The sequence below is a fragment of the Musa acuminata genome, chromosome BXJ2-6 (assembly GCF_036884655.1).
Source record: "Musa acuminata AAA Group cultivar baxijiao chromosome BXJ2-6, Cavendish_Baxijiao_AAA, whole genome shotgun sequence".
NCBI lineage: Eukaryota > Viridiplantae > Streptophyta > Magnoliopsida > Zingiberales > Musaceae > Musa > Musa acuminata.
Window position 1 is genome coordinate 39187651 of NC_088343.1, and position 21051 is coordinate 39208701.

General features: G+C 38.9%; 2 protein-coding genes across 6 annotated transcripts; one reads left to right on the top strand and one right to left on the bottom strand.

The window, feature by feature from the left end:
* Nucleotides 1-14119: 14119 nt before the first annotated feature.
* LOC135581018 (probable calcium-binding protein CML22) lies at nucleotides 14120-17132 on the top strand. 5 transcript variants are annotated; one of them, XM_065114154.1, is made up of 6 exons: nucleotides 14120-14336; nucleotides 14964-15209; nucleotides 15284-15558; nucleotides 15630-15804; nucleotides 15889-16041; nucleotides 16647-17132. In XM_065114154.1, exons 1-5 carry the CDS (start codon nucleotides 14210-14212, stop codon nucleotides 16011-16013), a joined length of 948 nt encoding a protein of 315 aa, XP_064970226.1. In that variant the 5' UTR covers nucleotides 14120-14209; the 3' UTR covers nucleotides 16014-16041; nucleotides 16647-17132. The 5 variants fall into 5 exon arrangements, with proteins under 5 accessions (XP_064970226.1, XP_064970227.1, XP_064970224.1 ...); XM_065114155.1 differs by having other exon boundaries at nucleotides 16783-17132; XM_065114157.1 differs by lacking the exon at nucleotides 16647-17132 and adding an exon at nucleotides 14729-14815 and having other exon boundaries at nucleotides 14198-14336; nucleotides 14948-15209; nucleotides 15889-16299.
* On the bottom strand, nucleotides 16807-19732 carry LOC135615521 (receptor like protein kinase S.2-like). The gene has a single exon (XM_065114148.1). It carries the CDS (start codon nucleotides 19505-19507, stop codon nucleotides 17072-17074), a length of 2436 nt encoding a protein of 811 aa, XP_064970220.1. The 5' UTR covers nucleotides 19508-19732; the 3' UTR covers nucleotides 16807-17071.
* Between the last annotated feature and the right edge of the window lie 1319 nt (nucleotides 19733-21051).

Genomic DNA, 21051 nt, shown 5'->3' on the forward strand with positions numbered 1-21051 from the left:
TATAGATCACCATAAGATCTCTGCAATCATAAATTATACTCCTCAAGTACTTTTATATTTTGAAAGATTTGAGGCTCCAAAGAAGGCTCTTGATAAGTTTATTTTGCTTCTTTTTTTGGTATTGACTTAGTCAATACTTTTATAGAAGTTTTTTCTTCTTATTCCACATTATTTCACCTCCTTTCCCACTTCTTCTCTCCTTTCTCGTAACCTACAATCTCCTCTCTCCCCTTCTTCTCCTCCCTTCCCCTTTCTCCTCTCAAGAATGGCAAGCGATAATGGTGAGTAGACGACAAGCGATGACGAAGGTGATAGCGATAGTGAAGGAGAGTAGTGGAGGAAGGGGCAATTTCAATATTTTTGAAACTAGGGGTGTGATTTGGGAAAAACTAAAATAAGGATAACTATTGAAAAAAAAACTAAAATAATTTATAGAAAAATTACCGAAGATATATTTGGAAGATTTGATATCTTATTAAAAGTATTTAAAATCAAAATTGTAACTTAAAAATAAAATATATATTAATCTTATTGGTCAATTTCTGGTCAAGTTATAACTATGCTATTGATGAGGTGTTGCAATGAAATAAAGTGCCAAGATCAAATCCCCTTATAGTGGTATTTTTTATATATTTTTTCGTATCTTTTATATATTTTCTTAATTATTTAAGAAAGTTTATCTTAATAAAATCAAAATATTGGGAATAATTGATCCATGGAATATTGACCATCTCTTTGAGCTGGACATGTGGTTGTCATGTGCCTATAAATAATAATATTAAATTTAAAATTTTATTGATGAAATCAATTGATGAGTTTATGAAACTAATCTTACAATAATATAAGTGTTATAGGTGCATTTCAACTAAAGATGTAGATCGCCAAAGGATTATATATTATACTTGAAGATTAAAAATAGTGCCAAGGGCTCAAATGATATGATAAAGATTTTTGATTTTATGTCAAAGAATTAAAAATCATATCGGATGTCGAAGGTGCAAGCATAAAAATCATAATATGTTATTATTAAGCAGAAGAGCTTTAATGTAAAAATCTGAAATTAAATAATAATATATCTAAATATTATAATATGTACCTTTGATGTTGTTAAGAAATCATTTATTTGATCAATAAGCACACTGTTATCGGATCAAAGATCTGTAGTGATGTCGATCTACAAGGATAATTAAACTCGCATTCTCCTCTCTTTCTTTCTATCTTTTATAGGACCACTATGATTGATGGATTTATGGATATAAAATATATGTGAGAAGATCTGTAATATTTCATTGATTAGTTTACGTGACTAAAGAGAGATGAGAGAAGATATATAATCTTTCAATCATGTCACATATTCACACATTCGCATACCCATATATTTGTGTATTTGTGTATTAGACAACACACATGACAACATACATGCCAAAAGAATGCTAATGAATGACTTTCCGAAAGACAGTGATGCATTAAAAAATAATGATCGTACGAAAAAGTCGATTTACGTCTAAACTGAAATGTAATGATCGTACGAAAAAGTCGATTTACGTCTAAACGCATATTCGAAAAGTTCTCACAGAAGGCAGTAGCTATTTAGGAGGTTTGCAGTAAAGATAAAATGCTCAAAGTAAATGCAAACCGAGATTTAGAGTGGTTCGGTCAATCTTGACCTACTCCACTTTTGGCTTCCTCCATCGACGAGGTCACCGACGTCAACTAGAGGCCTTCCTTCAATAGGCGAAGGCCAACCACCCTTTTACAGTTTCACTCCTTTTGACGGGCTTAGGAGACAACCCTTACAGAAATTTTCTCTCCTCTCTTTATAACTCAAAACTTTGAAGAACAGAGGGAGGAGAACTTTTGGCCTTTACAACAATTTTGAGCTCTAAGAATCACAGAAAGATGTCAAGATTTCGAGTGTTAGTTCTACCTTTCAGTGCTGAATGGGTGGGGTATTTGTAGGCCCCAACCCAGTTCAAATTTGGAGCTCAAAACTGTCAATTCCCGGAATTCCGGGATCAGGCGGTTGCACCTCCTAACTGGGGCAGTTGCACCGCCTGGCAGAGCTCAAAGACTAAGCCTCTGGGCGGTGCCACCTCTGTCAGGGGCGGTTGCACTTCTCTGCCAGAGCTCGAAGACAGAGCTCAGGCGGTGCTACCTCCTGTCAGGAGAGGTTGCACTGCCCAATCTCGCTCAGAGACTGAGCCCAGGCGGTGCTACCTCCTGGCTGGGGCGGTTGCACCGCCCAGTCTCCCTGGGAGACTTAGCCCAGGCGGTGCTACCTCCTGGCTTGGGCGGTTGCACCTCCCACAACAATCAGGGTCCGAATGGGTAGATCCATTCAGCCCAATTTGGGTTTTTCAGGGGCCCAATTGCCCCAAGATTAAGCTAATGGGATCACCTCCCATTTCTAACTTAATCATTGTGTTAACTACGATAAATCCTAAGACAATTTCTGCAGCTTGCTCCGGTGCGTCAATCGCTTCTTCCGGCGAGTTTCCGGCGAACTTCCGTCGATCATCCGATGAACCCTCGGTGATGCTCCTGCGGACTTCCGGCAAACTCCTGGACTTGCGATGATACACTTGGCGAGTTCCGACGAGCTTCTTTGGCAAGCTTATGGACTTCTCGGATTTGTTCCCGTAGAACCTCCGACGACTGTCCGAACTTCCGTGGGGCTCTCGAACACCCAACGTGATCATTGTCATGACTCTGACGCAACTCCTACTGCATGTCTTACTTTCATTGTAGTTAATCCTGCACACTTATCTCAACATATAGGTTAGACAACAAATGACAATTGACTTCATCATCAAAATCCGAGATTCAACAGTATGAGCATTATATCGAACACCCTATTTACAACTTTATATATAATATTCTCTTCCACTTATTTTTTTAACATTTTTATCGAAGTTTTTACAAATGCTAAATCTTCTAATTTTTGCTAAATTTTTAATCTTTTATTCCAATTGTAATGCCCCTCTTGGCTCCCAACTACTCTCCAACATTGTTATTGAATAGTCGAACTTTAATCTGTCATGTTACTTTAACTCGCCAATGACTCGAACACTAGCGTAGAATCGGCTATATTATATTGATCATTATAAGTTCTTGTAGATAGATGAAGGAAAAAAATCTTTTTTATTATGAACTAGTCTCTTAAACATTTCACATCGCTTTAAATGGGTGGATGCTTGTTTGAGCTTTAATAAGCATTGTCTCATAGACTTTAAAATTTTTGAGGTCTTTCCTTCATAAAATATGCCCATCAATTTCTCTCTTTAGTAATTGTTTTCAAGTAGGTTCGTATCATTTTTGCTTTTAATTGATATTTTGTTAGAAAATAAAATGAGCAGTCTACTCTCGATAACGTCAATCATCATTGGTTAGATTTTAAAAACTATAATCTTTCACTTTATTCGAAGGATCTTTAAACATTGATATAACTCCTTTATAAGATAAATAAGAGAACTAGGGGAATCAATTTCGCGTATTTTTTTAAGAGTTGATAAGGTAAAAGTTATTTGACTTCGCAGACCTCCTCGAGGGTTGTATTTCATATATTAATTTGATTACCAGCATTCGTTTACTTTTTACTTACACTTCTGAAGCACCATAAGTGATTGCACTCCTTGCATTGTGTTAGCTATTATAATTTACCTTCTCATTGCTATTAAACTTTTGGAATGTACGAAGTTTTATTGAAAAGAACAAAATTTTGCCTCGACTTGGAACAAGTCTCTAATAGTTTATCACATTTGAAATTGTACCTTCTTCTTTATCATTTCTATTGTCGGTTCCTTTGAATAGAAAATGTATAATACCATATACGACCTTCTTTATTCCTTAGTCGAGCACTCCTGCATCGACCCGAAGTCCCTCACTTTTAACTATTTAGATAAGAAGCCCGTTGACACTGGTTTTGCAAAGTCTTTTAGTCTTTCCCCGTTACCCTTAACTCAGTACTTAAGAGTTTGCCTTTATATTCTTTGCCTACGTGACCTCTTTCATGACAAAGTGCTCTCCCTTCATGAGAGCAAGGAATCGATAACTCAATGATAGTCCTACCCTTATGGTATCATAACGTTGTCATACTCATGACCCAATTATTTGTCATCTCATATCTACATTCCTTTCTTCGCTATTAGTAGATTTGTCCCTATGGTACTATGGCACTCCTCTAACTCAATCTCTATTTTAATCAATGCTTGATTTTATATTGTTGTCCCTCTAAACCTATCGTCACTTTCTCATCCCTTTTGATCACTTACTTCAACACATTTATGTTTTTCGAGCAATTCCCCTTAGTCGATGGAAAGATAAACTATAACTCTAATGCATGGCCATTACCTTCATGTTGTATAGCTTATATCGATTATATTCTCTTTTACTTCCTTGGTAACAACGTTCGCTTACTTAGCCACGTTCTTTGGCTTTTTAGGCTTACTTAAGCGAATATAAACTTTGGAGCAATCAAACTGTCCAGTTGCTCTAATCATACCTTTGTATGAATAAGTTACTCCCGTGGGACTCACTAGTACTTATACTTGAAATTTTTCCTCGGTGGTATATAGCCCTTATATGTTGATGACCAAGGCTTTAATTCGATACAAAATTCAATGCATGCATAAAAGACTCACCTCTATGATACCATGGCATTAACTCATTGAATCCATAGCCATCCTTGTCGTATTATTCACTGAAGTTGAGCTCCTAATAGCTTTCAATTATACCTCTATGTGATCATATCTCTCACGGGACGTATCCTTCCAATGCTGAAGAAAAAATTTTAATGCTCCGTATCATCGAGTTTTGGTCACCTTGGGATAGTCATGAATAGTCCTTCATCTACATGCAAGCCCTTGTATAACTACTAAATTATTTAAGTTAGTAATTTCTCCCACCTCTATGAGCTTTGCATAATCCTTTCGGTCATTAAGCAGCCCATCCCACCTTATATAGTCTTATCCTTTGCCAAGTGCGTTGTTTACCTTGAGCATCATAAAGTTTGGTTACCAACGTCAAGTCCTAGCTCGAAGTCAACCATCCTAACCACTATATACTATATATTTTTTCTAGCTCGTTTGTTCTTGTGGTGTCTCTTGTGTGAAGGGTTGACTATTTCTTTGAATACTAATCTTGAATGCCCACTCCTCTAAGTGACTCATTTCCTTATATCTCTATTCTTGTTTTCTTTAAATAGTCATGTGTGTTGGCTACCCTTAATGCAACCCCGCTAAGTCTTCTATATTTACATATAAAATGTTTCTAAGTATACTTGTTCAACTCTAATACCAATTGTCATAGACTTAGCTAGTTTTGCATAAGTCATGTGACACTCTTACATGTTTCTCTATAAAAAATTAGCCTACTTGAAACCTCTTATGACCCTTAAAATACCTACAAAAGAGAAGATTGATTAGAAAAATCATTTAACTTGTGATCCACAAGTAGCAATTTCAGCAAACATTTGATACACAATGCATATAATAAACATAGATTTTGCAAACTCTTAACGATCATATGATAAAGGGTCCAAGGTGGTTTGTCGTGAGTAAAAATCCTCACAAGTGCCCACATTTTACAATTGTAGAATAAGGTAGTGAACAAGTCCTGAACACTATTAGAAATGAGTCGGCACTAAGGTAGTAAACAAGTCTTGAACACTATTAGTTAATCCTGCACACTTAAAACCTACTTTGATGAGGGTAATTATTATAAATTAAATCACATGTTGTCCGGTATGTCATTGGTTCATCGGCGCTTCGTCCGAATCTTCGGTACATGTTGTCTGGTATGTCATTTCCCAATCAGCTATTTGATCTCCGTAACTCCGATATCCTTGGCGCAATTTTCGCTCTTCTTGGCCCAATGCCCGAACTCATGGCCCAAAGTATTCTGTCGACATGTCGACCGATCCTCCGGCTCGATGTCAAATCTTATGATATTTTCTACTCCGGCCCAACATGATTCTTCCTACTTTTAATTGTCTTTCATTTATCGAAGCTTCCTGCATCACTCAAAACGCATATCAAATCATAAATACTATTAATTGATTTCATCATCAAAATTCGAGATTCAACAAATACTCTCCCAAAAGCCTATCTAGCCATGTGCCACCTAGGTAGCTCTTGGGTGTTATGCTGGCTGATACTTCGCACTATTCTATGGAACTAGAAAATCCATGAAATGACTACTTAGATAGTTTATTTCTGGACAGTTTTACCTATATGTGATAACTGCACACAACTTACATTTACAAGCCTAAAATTACCACAAAAGCTAACAAAAATGAGGCTACCAAACCTATTATAAGCCATCTAAATGCTGTATAAAATATGAATAAAATAAAAAGATGCAAACATATATGAGTATTAACACATCAAACACCTTAATTGTCACTTTATTTGTGATTAAGCGACGATGAAGGTGATAGCGACAATGAAGCATAAGCGGAGGAAAAGATAGTTTTGATAATTTTTAAACTAGAGGTGTGGTTTGAAAATATCTAAAAAAAATAAAATGAGTATAACTGTTTAGAAAATATCTAAAATATGAGTATTTTATAAAAAAAATTACCTAAGATATATCTTGTAAATTTGAAAGCTTACTAAAAGAATTTAAAATCAAAATTTTAAGTTAAAAATAAAATATATATCAATCTTATTGGTCAATTTATGATCTAAACTTTGCCATTGAGGTGTTTCAATCAAATAACTGCCAAGATCAAATCCTCCCCTCCCTTGTGATTATTATGGTATTTCATACATATTTTCGTAAATATTTATGATTTTTTAATTATTTAAAAAATTCATCTTAATAAAATCAAAATGTTGGTAATAGTTGATACGTGGAATATTGACCTTTAATGTTAAATATAAAAGTTTGATGATGAAATTAATTAAAAATTTTAGAAATTAATCTTATAATAAATTAAATTATATCGGGGTATTTTGACTAAAGAAATGGATTGTGAAAGGTTTAGATGTCAGATTAAAAGTGGTATCAAGGGCTTGTGATAAAGGTTCTTGATGTTATACTGAAAAATAGAACATCATATAAGAAGGATAAATTATGATATCGAAAGATACAATAATATACTAGAGGATCAACTGAGATGCCGAAAGATTGCTAATACACCGAAAGAATAAATGATTTTCCAAAAGACTCGGTGTTATATAAAAAAAAAATGAATGTTATTTTGAAATCTTTCTTGAAGTTAAATTAGGGTTCAATTACGCTAAATTCGAGCAATGTCAAGTTACTGAATTGGGTCAAAACAGGTTGAAATGGGACCCATAATTACTCTCTTGCTCACTCCCAATCGAAATTGAACGGCACATAACTATAATTGTTTGATCTGCCATAAACAGAGGATGCTTGCAGTAAGCATAGAACAGAGAGATCTCTGCCACAAACAGAGAGCTCTAACAAGCACAAAACAAACAGAATAGTAGAGCAAAACAAGAAAGATCACCAGATGGGATTGTATAGCATTTTATTTGCCTAAGAAAGGCAATTCATTACATACTTCATTTACAATCCGCACAAAAACTTCTTTCAGGTCCTCATATATGTATGTATGTACAACACGAACGCCATTATCTACCTTTTGAATCGACTGCATCCGCTGGCACCTACTTTCTCTTCATCATTAGCAATATGCACTCCAGAAGCAGGAAACAGAAGATGTCTCTGAATCTCGGGGAGATCAAGAAGAGGAGAAGCATTTCAGGGATCAGCAGAAGCAGGTATGGCGTGTCGGCAGAGAGGACACACGTGGCTGCTCTCCAACCATCGAGTGAGACAGCCGCCATGGAAGGCGTGCTTGCATGGCATCCGCGTCACCTCCACGCCCTCGTCGAACTCCTCGAAGCAGATGATGCAACTCTCCTCTCTGACATCTCCTCCACGCTCGTACTTCACCACCGCCAGCTCCTTCACCGCGTCCGTCGACGCCGGGATGCCACCGAAATCCCCGTCCTCGCCGACGCCTTCGACGTCCGAAGAAGTTTCCTCATCGCTCGGGAAGTGGGCCAAATGTACATCCACGATCATCTCGATCCCGTTGCCAGAGTTGAAAGCCGTCTCGACTAGATCATTGCAGAAGGCAACGAGTTGTCTCTCCATCCGTCCGGCGAAGCAGATGTCATAACCATAGACGCCGGCGCGTAAGAGAACGGTCGAGATCGCCCGGCGGCGAGATGTTTGGTGGAGGAAGTCGCCGAGAGTGAAGACAAAGGTGTGGTAGGCACGGGGGGGTTCCTCCACGACTCGACCTTCGACAATGTGCATCACGGTATAGCCGAGTTTGATCACCACCGGAGCCGATGCCGGCGTCCCCTCAGTTTGATAGGACCTGAGAACCCAATCGGCATGGCCATGGACAGGAGTCGTCTCCATCGCCTTCTTGTCGCACTTCAACCGTGTGAATGAACTCGGCTTAATTCCTACCATGGAGCGGCTTTATATAGAGAGACAGAGATTCTGGTCTCGGAATCCGAGACGGGATCGAATTCATCGAGTACAAATCCTAAATACAATCCGACGCGTAGTTTCCGTTGCCCCATAAGTTTGCGGGTTGGACTCCGAAAGCTGTTCCATTCGACACGTGTTGAAATCCTACGGAAGAACGAACTTGCTTCTTTCTTGATGGATTATTCGTGAAGATTTAATTGGACATTGAAGGGTTTTATGACGTCATCTCTAGAAAGTCAACTCTTTCCTGCTCCGTGTTGAAAGCCATTCACTACTGGACGCCAAATTAATTCCTCCCTAAAACCAATCAAGCATGGACATCCAAAATATAGCTCGACAGCAAAATGTAGAATTAATTTTTTAATACTTTAATATTTTATTATATAGCTCGATAGTAATATATTGAATTAATTTTTATTATTTTTATTATTCTATTTAAAGATATAGGGATGATTTTTTAAAAAAAATACTTATATTTTAGATTTTTTCAAATGATTATCTCATTTTATTTCAAACTACTCCTTCTCGTCTGTCCCTCTCCCTTGGTTGTCATCACCATCATATTATCCTATTTTTCCCCTATCCTCTCCCATTGCTTGATCTTTCCCTCTCATCTTTTCCTCTCCTTTCCGGTAGTTCATCCTCTCATCCTCTCTTCCTTTTTCTTTTCTCTCCTTTCCGTTATCTCCTCCCTTCTTCTCCCATAGTGGATGGCGAGCAATAACAATAAGTGGACAATGAGCTATCACGAATTTAACTAGTCTTATCTAACTCATGTGATACCTTTGCATGTCCATCCGCAAAAGGTCAACTTCTCCGAAACTTCTTATAATCCCTTGAGGAACTAGAAGATAAGTTATATAAACTATTTAACTTGGTATTCACAAGCAATCATTTTAATAAACACTTAATAGGCAATACGAATGACAAATATAGACTTTAGAAACTCTGAACGGTTACTCGACAAATGGTCCAAGGTGATTCGTCGCGGTTAAAAGTCCCCACAAGTCCCCATATGATATTACTACGAAACAAGGTAATGAACTAGCCCTAAATACTATCCCAAAGGCTCATCTAACCATATGCCACCTAGGCAACTCTTGAGTATTATGTAAGTTGACACTCTACACCACTCTATGGGGCTAGAAAACCCCAAAAAGACTACTTGGATAGTCTATTTCTGGACAATTTTATCTCTACATGATAATTGCCCACAATCTATATTTACAAGTTTGAAACGACCAATAAAGCCAACCAAAATGGGCATACCAAACCTACTATAAATCGTTTACATATTATGCAAAACATGAACAAATCCAAAAGACATAGACATGTATGAGCATTATATCGAACACCCTATTTACAATTACATCTATAACATTCTCTCCCACTTATTCCTTTAACGTCCTTGTCGAAGTCTTTACATATGCTACATCTTCTAACTTTTGTTAAATCTTTAATCTTATACTTTGCAATGCACCTTTTAGCTCCCAACTACTCTCAATCGTTGTTATTGAGTAGTCGAACTTTAATCTGCCATGTTACTTCAACTCACCAATGACTCGGACACTAATATAGAATCGACTAAGTTATATTGATCATTATAAGTTATTGTAGATAGATGAAGAAAAAAGTCCTTCCTTATTATGAACTAGTCTCTTAAACATTTGTTTGAATTTGGTAGATGCTTGTTTGAACTTGAATAAGCATTGCCTCACAAACTTTAAAGTTTTTGAGGTCTTTCCTTCATAAAATATACCCATCGATATCTCTCCATTTAGTTATCATTTTCAAGTAGGTCAGTATCATTTCTGCTTTTGATTGACATTTTATTAGGAAATAAAGTGAATAGTCTACTCTCGATAATACCAATTATCATTGGTGAGATTTTAAAAACTAGTATCTTTCACTTTATTCGAAGGATCTTTAAACATAGAAAGAGCTCCTTTATAAGATAAATAAGAAACTAGAGAATTCAATTTCGCCTATTATTTTAAGAGTTGATAAGGTAAAATTTATTTGACTTCGCCCACCTCCTCGAGGGTTGTACTTCATATATTGATTTGGTTACTAGCATTTGTTTACTTTTTGCTCACACTTCTGAAGCACCATAAGTGTTTGCACTACTTGCATTGTGTTAGCTATTACAATTTACCTTCTCATTATCATCAAACTTTTGGAATGTATGAAGTTTTATTGAAAAGAACAAAATTTTACCTTGATTTGGAGTAAGTCTCTAATAGTTTGTCACATTTAAAATTATACCTTCTTCTCTATCATTTCTACTGCCTACTCCTTTGAAAAAAAAAAGGTATAACACCATGTATTACCTTCTTCATTCCTTAGTTGAGCACTCTTGCAACGACCTGAAGTCCCTCACTTTCAACTATTTAGATAAGAAGATCGTTAACACTGGTCTTGCGAAGTTTTTTTGTCTCTGGCTATTAGCCTTATCTTAGTACTTGGAATTTGTCTTTGTATTCTTTGCCTCCTTGGCTTCTTTCATGATCAAGTACTCACCCTTCATGAGAGCAAGGAATCGATAACTCTATGAAAGTCGTGCCTATATGGTACCATGACATTGTCAAACTCATGACCCTATTATCTGTCATCTTATATCTACATTCCTTTCTAAGCTAATGATATATTTGTCCCTACGACACTATGACATTGGTACTATCTTTTTCACATGCTTGAACTCCATTTCGATAATTACTTGGAAGTTATCCAACGACACCACCATCATGTTTATGCTTTGGCTCTACATTTTGATTTTGATAAAGACCTTCTTTGCTAACCTGAAGATCTACTTAACCTTCGATTTCATAACTTTCATTTAATTTATACTCTTCTCTAGGTTTAGCCTAAGTCATCTTGCCTCTCAGTCAGTAATAAAATTATAAGTAGCACATGTGTCCATCGCATAGGTTGTTTGGTCATTTGGCTTGATACTCATATACATCAATTTGTTGCTCTATACTTTTTGTTACTTTATCTTTATATTCTCTCCTACTTGACCTTGTAACATGTTTAATAAATGTATTGATCTCGTTTGGGGTTCTTACAACTCCTCGTCGTCATTGTGGGATTTCGAACTACTTAAACTAAGGGTGATGATCTTGCCCTTATCCGATTTGGAGGGATGGATTAATGATGTCAATGCATTAAATGCCTACTTTTGTAGGCACTCGCTCACGATGTTTGATTCTCCACATAAGAAGCATTTGTCAAGTTTTGGGACCTTGTACTTTGAACTCAACCCTTTACGGGACCTCTTTTTCTTTTATTAGATTATAAACTTCTTCCTCGGGAATACTTAAATAAGTGATTTCTAGAAGATTATTTCTTCCCTGAGTTCTTGGAGGAAATAAAGTTAGTAACCTTTTCATAACTACAATTACCTTAATAAAATCGATGACATTCCTTCAATGGAGTTTCTATTTTGCCCATGGCTTCGGGCTATCGAAGAAGCTAAACAATTTATCCTTTTTTAGACATATCTTATATGCCTAGCATCAATACTAAAAATTACTCTACGCAGTCTTAAATGGAAGTGCCTTAGTAGAGTTGTCTCAGCTTCATTCTTTTGACAAACTTAGTGTTCTTAGGTTGGAATTGAGTTTTGAACTTCTATTTCAAAGTCCTCTCATGTGTCCATACAACACTGACCTTATTGGATCTCTTTCCAACACATTCACTATCAAAGTTTTACATCTCCATTTAGATACATGATTTTTATTAAAATTTTAATTTATTCATAATCAAGCTTTGTAGCTTAAAAGTATTATTCCATATTGAACAAAAAATTCTCATGCTCATTCGTATCTCTAGCACCCCCTGGTAATATAGCTTAAGTACCCTCAAGTTTTGTGGTGGAGCTATATAAATGTTGTTCGAACCCTTATGAGTAACATAATCCTAGACATGAGTTCTCCCATGGCTTTGTATTGGTATTGTATTAAGTTTTTAGTGTCTTCTATCAATCGATCAACTTGGGACTCGACTTTGTTGATATGAGATTCTACATTCTTTTACAAGTTCTTTGCTTCAAGAAGCTTTCGTTGACCTTACTAGATTCCTCTAGACTTGTTTTGAAAACATCAAGATCAGTTTTCGTAGCTATAAGCCTCTCCTTATATTTTCTCTTTCTAATTGGCACTTTGTATTATGATTCCTTCACTTGCGAAGAATACCCAAATCTCGCTTACCATTTTTATTATTGTGCTTCTCTTGAGTAGCTATGATAACTGAAGAGTGAGTTTTGAGTTTGCACTTACAGCTACTTGGGGTAATAATTTGACTTACTCCATCTTGCTCAATTCACTATGGTGCTTCTCCAAGCTAAGATTGTAAACTTTTATTATTTGCTCAAATTGCTTGCCTACTCTGATACCAAAATGTTATGAACTTAACTAGAATTACCTAAATTATTAAGCATTTTTATGTTATCTATCCACAAAAGGTCAGCTTAGTTGCAATCTTGTTCAAGTCCCGAAAGACTTATAAAAGAGCAAATTAATTAGTTTAGAAAATAAGTAATGGATAAGTTCGGATATATCGCAAAGAGAATAATTTTATAAGCAATTTAACAAACACTTAGTTTACAAAAGAGAAAAGATAGGAAGGAGAAAATAAGGATTTTAAAAGACAAACAAATAGTTGTAAGTCTATAAACGATTGTTCACCGAGTGTTCAGGCATGTTGGCAAGTCCTGGTAAGCTTTACATACGAATTTGTAAATCTAATCGATACCCAATACCCGAGTAGTTCTAAGGTACTAAAATGGCCGATGTTTCATACTATACTATAGTCTATAAAATACATATCATGGCAAGTGAAAATTAGATAATTCTAGAGTAGTTTTACCCATTCTAGTGAGCAATTGCTTTGCAACCTTGTAAATTATTTTTGCTCATACCTTTTGAGCAAAAATACATAAAAATAAGATAAAACATGTTACAAAATATATGTATAAGCAAACAAAATGGATGAATGATCCATTGATGTGAGTGCACAATGACCATTCATGATAATATGATGCCCATATTTTTTATAATCTCATAGATACCCCTCATTGGTCGTTGCCTCCTATATGAGGCCTCATCGCCTTTTGCTACATCAGTCACCATGCCCTCCCCATGCCCTCCCCATGCATCGTGATCATTATTTTTGCCCCTAGCTATTACTTCTACCGTACAAGGCTTCTCCTCTCTCCTCACCTTCATGGCCTATACCTCCTTTTCGAACTACTTTGCACCCCCTGATTGAGTGACAATATGACAAAAGTGAGTAGGTGAAAGCAACGAGGATTGAGGAGCGAGGGGCACAAAATGATCATGATACATGGAAAGGGATTGGTGATCGATGTGAAGGAAGGCAACGAGGCGAAAACAACAAGCGAAAAGGGGCATTTAAGAGATAACAAAACATACAAGGCACTATCTAGAAAAATAAAAATAGAGGCACTTTTTGGGGAAAAAATAAAAAAAATAAATATTTTTTTTAAAGAAAATCGTCCTCTAATTTTACAAGATTTTTTTTTATCGAATTCGATTTATTAGTATTAATGTATATTCCAATAGATAGCTTATAAAACTTCACCCTAAATCAATCACTGTTATAATGATATCACTTTGAGTGATGAGGACGCATCGGCATCTGATACTTGGTCTATGGGCGTCGGCTTCCATGGAGGAGAATCCATGTAACTGATAAGCTGGCAAGATATCCTATGCCCACCTTCAATGGTTCCAGGCTGGTAGCTTCTCCATCATCACCAAAGCTCCTGTCTTTCCGAAACCCCAATAATCCATCCTACACACAAGGGGGTTCTGCAGCTTCCATGAAAGAAACTTCAGGTAACATAGTTTTTTTCCTTTAAAGTACAGTATTGTGTGATGAAAGGAATCCAATCTGATCTCTGCAGAGTTTAGATTTAGGTTGCATGTCGACTTTAGATGGATGAGACTGATATTAGATGAAGTTAGGTCTAGAGAGTTAACAGGATAAGACCTGATAGTGGCATGTAGTTCTTCTAGTCCAATTAGTATATGCCTTCACCATAGAAGATGGCAATGGATTTGATGATGCCCTCAGGTCTAATGAAGCCTAAACATGAGTTCTAGAGAAATCCATATATGCATCTTAAGCATTTTGTTGATAAATGTCCTGCATGAGATTCATAAAGCATAAACATATAATAACTTTAGCATTTAGGTTGATGTTTTCTGTAGCATCATTCTGAAAACAGGTTGATCAGTAGGAGGATTGATTGTTTCATATCAAAGACAAAATTCTTCAAAGATTATCATACAAAGCAGGAGGAATGATTCATATAGTAAGTAAATGCTAGATTTTTGGTTGCATATCACATATCAGCCTTGATGTAATTAAAATGATACTAGTAGTTATCTGGACATTTCATTAAGTAACTCAAGTACAGCGATGCTAAAGTTCAGCAAGCTGCAAGGAATTGTGTTTTTCAGGACTGTTACGCTCATTCTCTGCACTGAAATCATTCTCTGACAAAGTGGGAGATGCCTTTGCCAAACTTAGTTCTTCAATTAAGCATAGAAAAGATCATCAGAATCTTAAGAGGAGATTGTTAGAGGCCATGAAACAGAGAGGCTATTCGAACCAAAATACCTTCAGATCAATCAATAGCATCATCATGTGGTTCCCGCATTTCAAAGAAGGGTTGCAAAATATCAAGAATATCTTTGAAAAATACGGTGAGTAGAAATTTCCTTGCTTGTTTGAAAAATTGGTCATCAATTTTAATTTTTGGTACAATGGCAATGGTTAGTTTCTCAATTTGATGCTGATTTAGTACGAGCCGTAATTAAAAGAACAAAGTGTGTTCTGGCACACATTCCAGATGAGGATTCAAATGGCACGATGGATCATGAAGAACTAAAGAAGTGCCTGAGAATGCTGCAAATCCAACTTTCGGAGAAGGATATCGATCGTCTTTATCATTACTGTGACATGGATGAAAACAAAGGAATACAATACCATGAATTTATTGTTCTCCTTTGCTTTGCTTATCTTCTGGCAGGACCTGACTCTGCAACTAATAATGTAAGCATAAATAAGTCAATTATTCAGTCTGATACACCTGCTACTTAATTGGTGCCTTATAATGTTATCAGATGTCAAATTCTGCATCACGACATGTTGAAGCCACCTTTGATAAGCTTGCAGAAGCATTTGCATTTCTTGACAAAAATGGTGATGGAAAGCTGGATAAGAAGGACATCATTCTGGCACTAAACGAAGCACCTTCAAAGGAGAAATCACCGACTCATATTACAAGCAGAAGATTCAGTAAATTCATGATTGATTTTTTTTTTTTTTTGTCAGTTTTATAGTAATTGTAATGTAACTATTCTTTTTTGTAAATTAATGCAGAAGAAATGGACAGAAACAAGGATGGAACAGTGTCTTTCAAAGAGTTCCTTTTCTCCTTGATAAAATGGATTGGAATAGACACAGATCATGAGAAAGAACCTCTGAGAACCATTGAAGTTTGGTAACACAAGCTTTATGTTTGTGCTGCAGATGGTGAGTTTAATAATGAGATTCATGTTAATGTCTACTATTTCACTCACTAGACATTGAACTTCCTATTCATATTTGTTGCTTTGGGGTATAATATCTCATGATACTTACTTTTAGGAAATTAAGTTTTGGTGTAGTGTTTTTAATCTGATTTCTGAAGAAGTATTCTGTCCAAAAGTATCTAAATCAATGTACACTAAGAGGTTCCCTAAGCTGAAGTATGATTGAGAAGTGCTGAAAATTTTCTCAACAGTATGTTGATTTCACTTGTTTGCTGCTTGTTTCATTGTAAAACATTGATTAGGATCATTTGAGAAATTGTGGGTATTGCACTTGTACAAGGAAGACTAACATGGAACAATAAACCATGAAGAACCAAAGAAGTTCCTATGTGATATGCAGCTTCACTGACAAAGTAGGAGACTGAAGAATATGAGAAGATTAGTCTACTGTTCTTCATTTTTCTTGGTTAATAACTATAGTGATTTATGACATGATCTTTTCCATCTTCCTTCTGGATTGGAACAAGGATGATCAAGGACCATCGCGATCATGAGATCTAGAACCAGTCAGATCATTGCACTTACAGATGAAGTTTACTGATACAGGAATTATTTTCTGCCTTTGGAAATCCACAACTTTCGTGATTCACAAGATGCATAAAGCAAAGTTCCAAAAAGTTTTGGGTGAAGACTTGGCATCAGATTCTGACCAAACTCCTTTAACTTCCTGGAATTCTTGCAGCAAAAGATATGGATGATGGAGACATTTGGAAAGCTACAGAGCAACACATTGTTCTAATGTCCTCATGAAGAATCTACGATGTAATGTAGATACAATCGACATTGTGTTCCTTCTGCAACATTTGTATCTCTTGATCAGATCTCAGAAACAGGACTGTGTTGCCGAAGAATGCCTACTTGCAGTGAGCAGATTCACAAGCTAAAGAGTGACAAGCAGTATTTACAAAGACAAAACAAAGATCTCACAGCACGGTTTTGAGTACACAAAAATGAGCTCTGTATCTGAGATCTTACTGTATGCCAAGAGCTTGTATTCTCCTGACCATTGACAGGGAAGAAGCGTTCTTCTCATCCCAGTCTTCTCCACCCTCCTTTCTATGGCTCGTCATTCTCAGTAACTCATCATTGCCATCTAATATGCTCACGATCTGCTTCATGCTCGGCCTCGATTCCGGATTCGAGCGCGTGCACGCTATGCCAAGCTTCACCAGCCTCATTAGCTCCTCATGGTGGAACGCCCCGTCGAGGTTCCGATCTGCAAGCTCTGCCAATGGCCTCTGACTGGATTCGAAATTCCACACCTTCTTCACCAGAAGAACCTCCGGCCGCCGGAAGTCAACCGCCATCATCCCGCTCACGACCTCGAGCACGACCACGCCGAAGCTGTACACGTCCGCCATCGTCGTCGCCTCGCCTGTCCTGATGTACTCCGGCGACATGTACCCGAATATTCCACGAGCCGAAGAGCCGTGGCCGGAAGCAGGGGCGTGGTGGCCGTGGCCGTTCCTGGAGAGGAACTCCGCGAGGGCGAAGCTGCCAAGGCGGGGGTTCATGTCGTGGTCCAGAGAGATGGCGGAGGACGTGATGTTCCTGTGGATCACCTGCTCCTCCCACTCCTCGTGAAGGTAGAGAATGGCGGAGGCGAGACACTTGATGATGTTGTACCGGTGGTGCCATGCCAAGACCGAGCGCTTCCTGTGGAAGAGGTAGTGGCTGAGAAGGCTGGTGGTAGAGAAGTCGTAGACGACAAGCATCTCCCCCTTCTCGATGCACCACCCACGGAGCTGAACCAGGTGACGGTGGCGCAGACGCGCAAGGTTGTGGAGCTCGTCCGAGAACCGGGCGCGCAGCGCCGGGCACGTCCGCATCCCCAGCCGCTTCACCAGCACGTGGAAGCGGTTGTCCAGGTAGCCGTGGTAGCCGGTGCCGAAATCGAGCTCCGCCACCATCTGCGACTCCGAGAAGTTGTTGGTGAGGGCCACGATTTCCCGGTAGGTAATCTCGCGGGGCGTGTCGATGCTCGGGATCGGCTTCTGGGTACGACGGCTGTCGCTGCTGCCTCCGCTGGAGGCGCCGCTGTTGTCGGCGGTGAGGAACATGGTGGTGTTCGCGGCAGTGAGGTAGTTGGAGGTGGTGGCGGTGGTGGTAGTGGTGGCGGTGCTGGAAGAGGAGAAGGAGATGTACCGGGGATGCGACTGGAAGGAGGGGAGCGCCGGGAGCTTGGCGGAGGAGCTCTCCGACAGAGTCTCCATCACCCACTTCATGGTCGGCCGCGACTGCGGGTCGTAGAGGGAGCAGAGGAGGCCGAGGTGGATGAGCCGCCGCATCTCCGCCAGCGGATAAGAACCGTCCGGCAGCTTGTGGTCTCCGGCGTCCAGGAGCCGCCCCTCGTCGGACAGCCGCCGCAACCAGTCCAACATGAAGATTTGGTCATCCGGGAAGGTCAGATCCACCGCCCGCCGCCCGGTCGCCACCTCCAGCACCACAATTCCGAAGCTGAATACGTCCGACTTGGCCGTCGCCGCACCCCGCTTCTGGAAGCTCTCCGGCGGGAGGTACCCGATGGTGCCGCCGATCCGGCTCGTCTCCGTCAGCCGGAACTGGTAATTCTTGGCGGAGACCGACCGCATCGAGTTGTCGAACTCGTCGCCGTGCTCGATCCACCGGGCGAGGCCGAAGTCCCCCAGCCGGGCATTGAACTCCGAATCGAGCATCACGTTGCTGGTCTTGATATCGCGGTGGATGATCTGCGTGTCGAGTTGCTCGTGCAGGTAGAACAGCGCGGCGGCCAGACCAAACACTATCTGCCTCCGCCGGGCCCAATCGAGCGGCGGGGCACTGCCGGTCGCCGGGAGGAAGAGGAGTCGGTCGAGGCTGCGATTGGGCATGTAGTCGTATACCAGCAGGAGCTGGTCGTCGTGAACGCACCATCCCCGGAGGCGAACGAGGTTGCGGTGGCGGAGTTGCGCGACGGCAACCAGCTCGGCCGCGAAGGCCTTCTCGAACCGGTCTCCGCGGCCGGATACGCACTTAACGGCCACGACGGTGCCGTCGCCGGGGAGCACCGCGCGGTAAACCCGCCCGAACCCACCGCTACCGAGGACCTCCTTGTCGCTGAAGCCATGGGTCCCGATGTAGAGCTCGGAGTAGCTAAATATACGGGGACTGCTGCCGCCGACCTTACTCTTAGCAGGCGTCAGGTGCGCGCCGGCGATGTCGACGAAGTGGGACGAGTCGCGAGGGTCAGCATCGTCGGGGACGCACCGGCACCATCTCCGGCCGCAGAGCCAGCGGAGGACGCCCCGGGCGCGGGCGGAGATGTTGCGCCCGCGCCCGGTCCTACCCCTCGGCGGCTTCTCAGCAGCAGATGGTTCGATGGGGTGGAATTCGGCGTCGGAGTCGGCGTGAGCAGGGAAGATGAAACAGAGGCGATCTACGAGCGGCATGTTGCATGCAACAGCTCATGCATGCATGCCTTTCTTCCCAACAATTAATTACAAGGGAGAGAAGGTGAGAAAGAGCATATAAGAGGAGGGTTGGGAGGGAAGAAGGTGAAGAGGTTGGGGAAGGAGTTGAAACGTCGAGACGGAGGGAGGAAGGAGCGTTTGGTATTCCTTCCGCCGCTGCTATCCAATTTAGATTGAGTGATTGACTTGGAAGGCCACAGTGGGCCAAAGGCTGAGATCACGTAAGGCATCGACCTGCCACAATAGAGGAACAGTGCATATAATAGTAACACGCTTAGAAGCTTCTTCTCCAACTTGCCAAAAAATCTATTTCTTCTTCCTACATTTGCAGTGTCTATTTCTCTTCTTTTTCTAGTCACAGGTCACAACTCCTCAATTATTTTTTTCCTTGGTCTTACTTAGGATAAATTCATGACCATTGTCCCTTTCTTTTTATTTTCCTTTACTAATCTTGCAGGATTTTGCATCACAATTAAGGAATATGCTTCTTCTAGAAACACCATGTATGCTTGCAAAATTATTATTATTATTATTATTATTATTATTATTATTATTATATATATATATATATATATATATATATATATATATATATATATATATATATATATATATATATATAATACATGACCATTGTCTCTTTCTTTTTATTTTCCTTTACTAAGCTTGTAGGCTTTTGATATTATATATTAATACGTTCTTTATGAGTCATTTTGATATTATATATTTACACAAAGGACACAAAGATACATAGGACAACTTTGGTAGTCATCCTTGTCCCCTTGGCTAAGGAACACCGACAAAGTTTATGGGAGGTTTGCTCCATCAATCTGAAATCTTAATGTCTGTCATAATTAGGGGGGACTTCAGATTAATGGACCCTCTAGATCTTGATTTTGTATTCCCACATTCCAAGAAAAGTATGAAAGAGTGTGAACAATAAAGTCAGAAAAATTAGAGACAAATGAAAACATGGATGCATGTTGACTCGTTCTTATTTGACCTTATCATGTTAATTCACATTAATGTTTCCTATGATTCACGTCAAAAGACAACGTTAGAATAGTACAGAGAGAGTCTCTCAGAAGTCTAGCCATGAGATTAATTGGACGGGGGCAGCATTTGAATATTTCTTATAATTAATTATTTTTAGTATCTCGATTCTTATAATTTTAAAAATTATATTAAAATTTTTATATTTATCAAAGTTAAATATTTAATCTCATTTTTTTTTCACGTCTATCAATTTTACTAACGAAAATATTATAAGATTTATCACTGAATACATTCTGATTATGTCTTACTTTGTTTTATCACTTAACACGATTTTTGTAAGTATAAGAATCTTAATTTAATTTTTAAACATACGGATATCAAGACATTAAATATAATTAATTATAAAAAATAATATATAATTAATTCATCAACATGATAATAAATTCATCGGTAATATAAGATAACACCAAGTAAGATTAAACATCTCAAACTTATTTTAGCATATTTTACACATAAAATTTTAATTT

Excerpts from the sequence above, each read along its gene's own strand:
- LOC135581018 (XM_065114154.1), top strand. The coding sequence starts at position 14,210 with ATGCCCACCTTCAATGGTTCCAGGCTGGTAGCTTCTCCATCATCACCA. Across the intron at positions 14,337-14,963 it reads TTCCATGAAAGAAACTTCAG|GACTGTTACGCTCATTCTCT; the intron begins GTAACATAGTTT and ends TGTGTTTTTCAG. Across the intron at positions 15,559-15,629 it reads CTGACTCTGCAACTAATAAT|ATGTCAAATTCTGCATCACG; the intron begins GTAAGCATAAAT and ends TAATGTTATCAG.
- LOC135615521 (XM_065114148.1), bottom strand. The coding sequence starts at position 19,507 with ATGCCGCTCGTAGATCGCCTCTGTTTCATCTTCCCTGCTCACGCCGAC.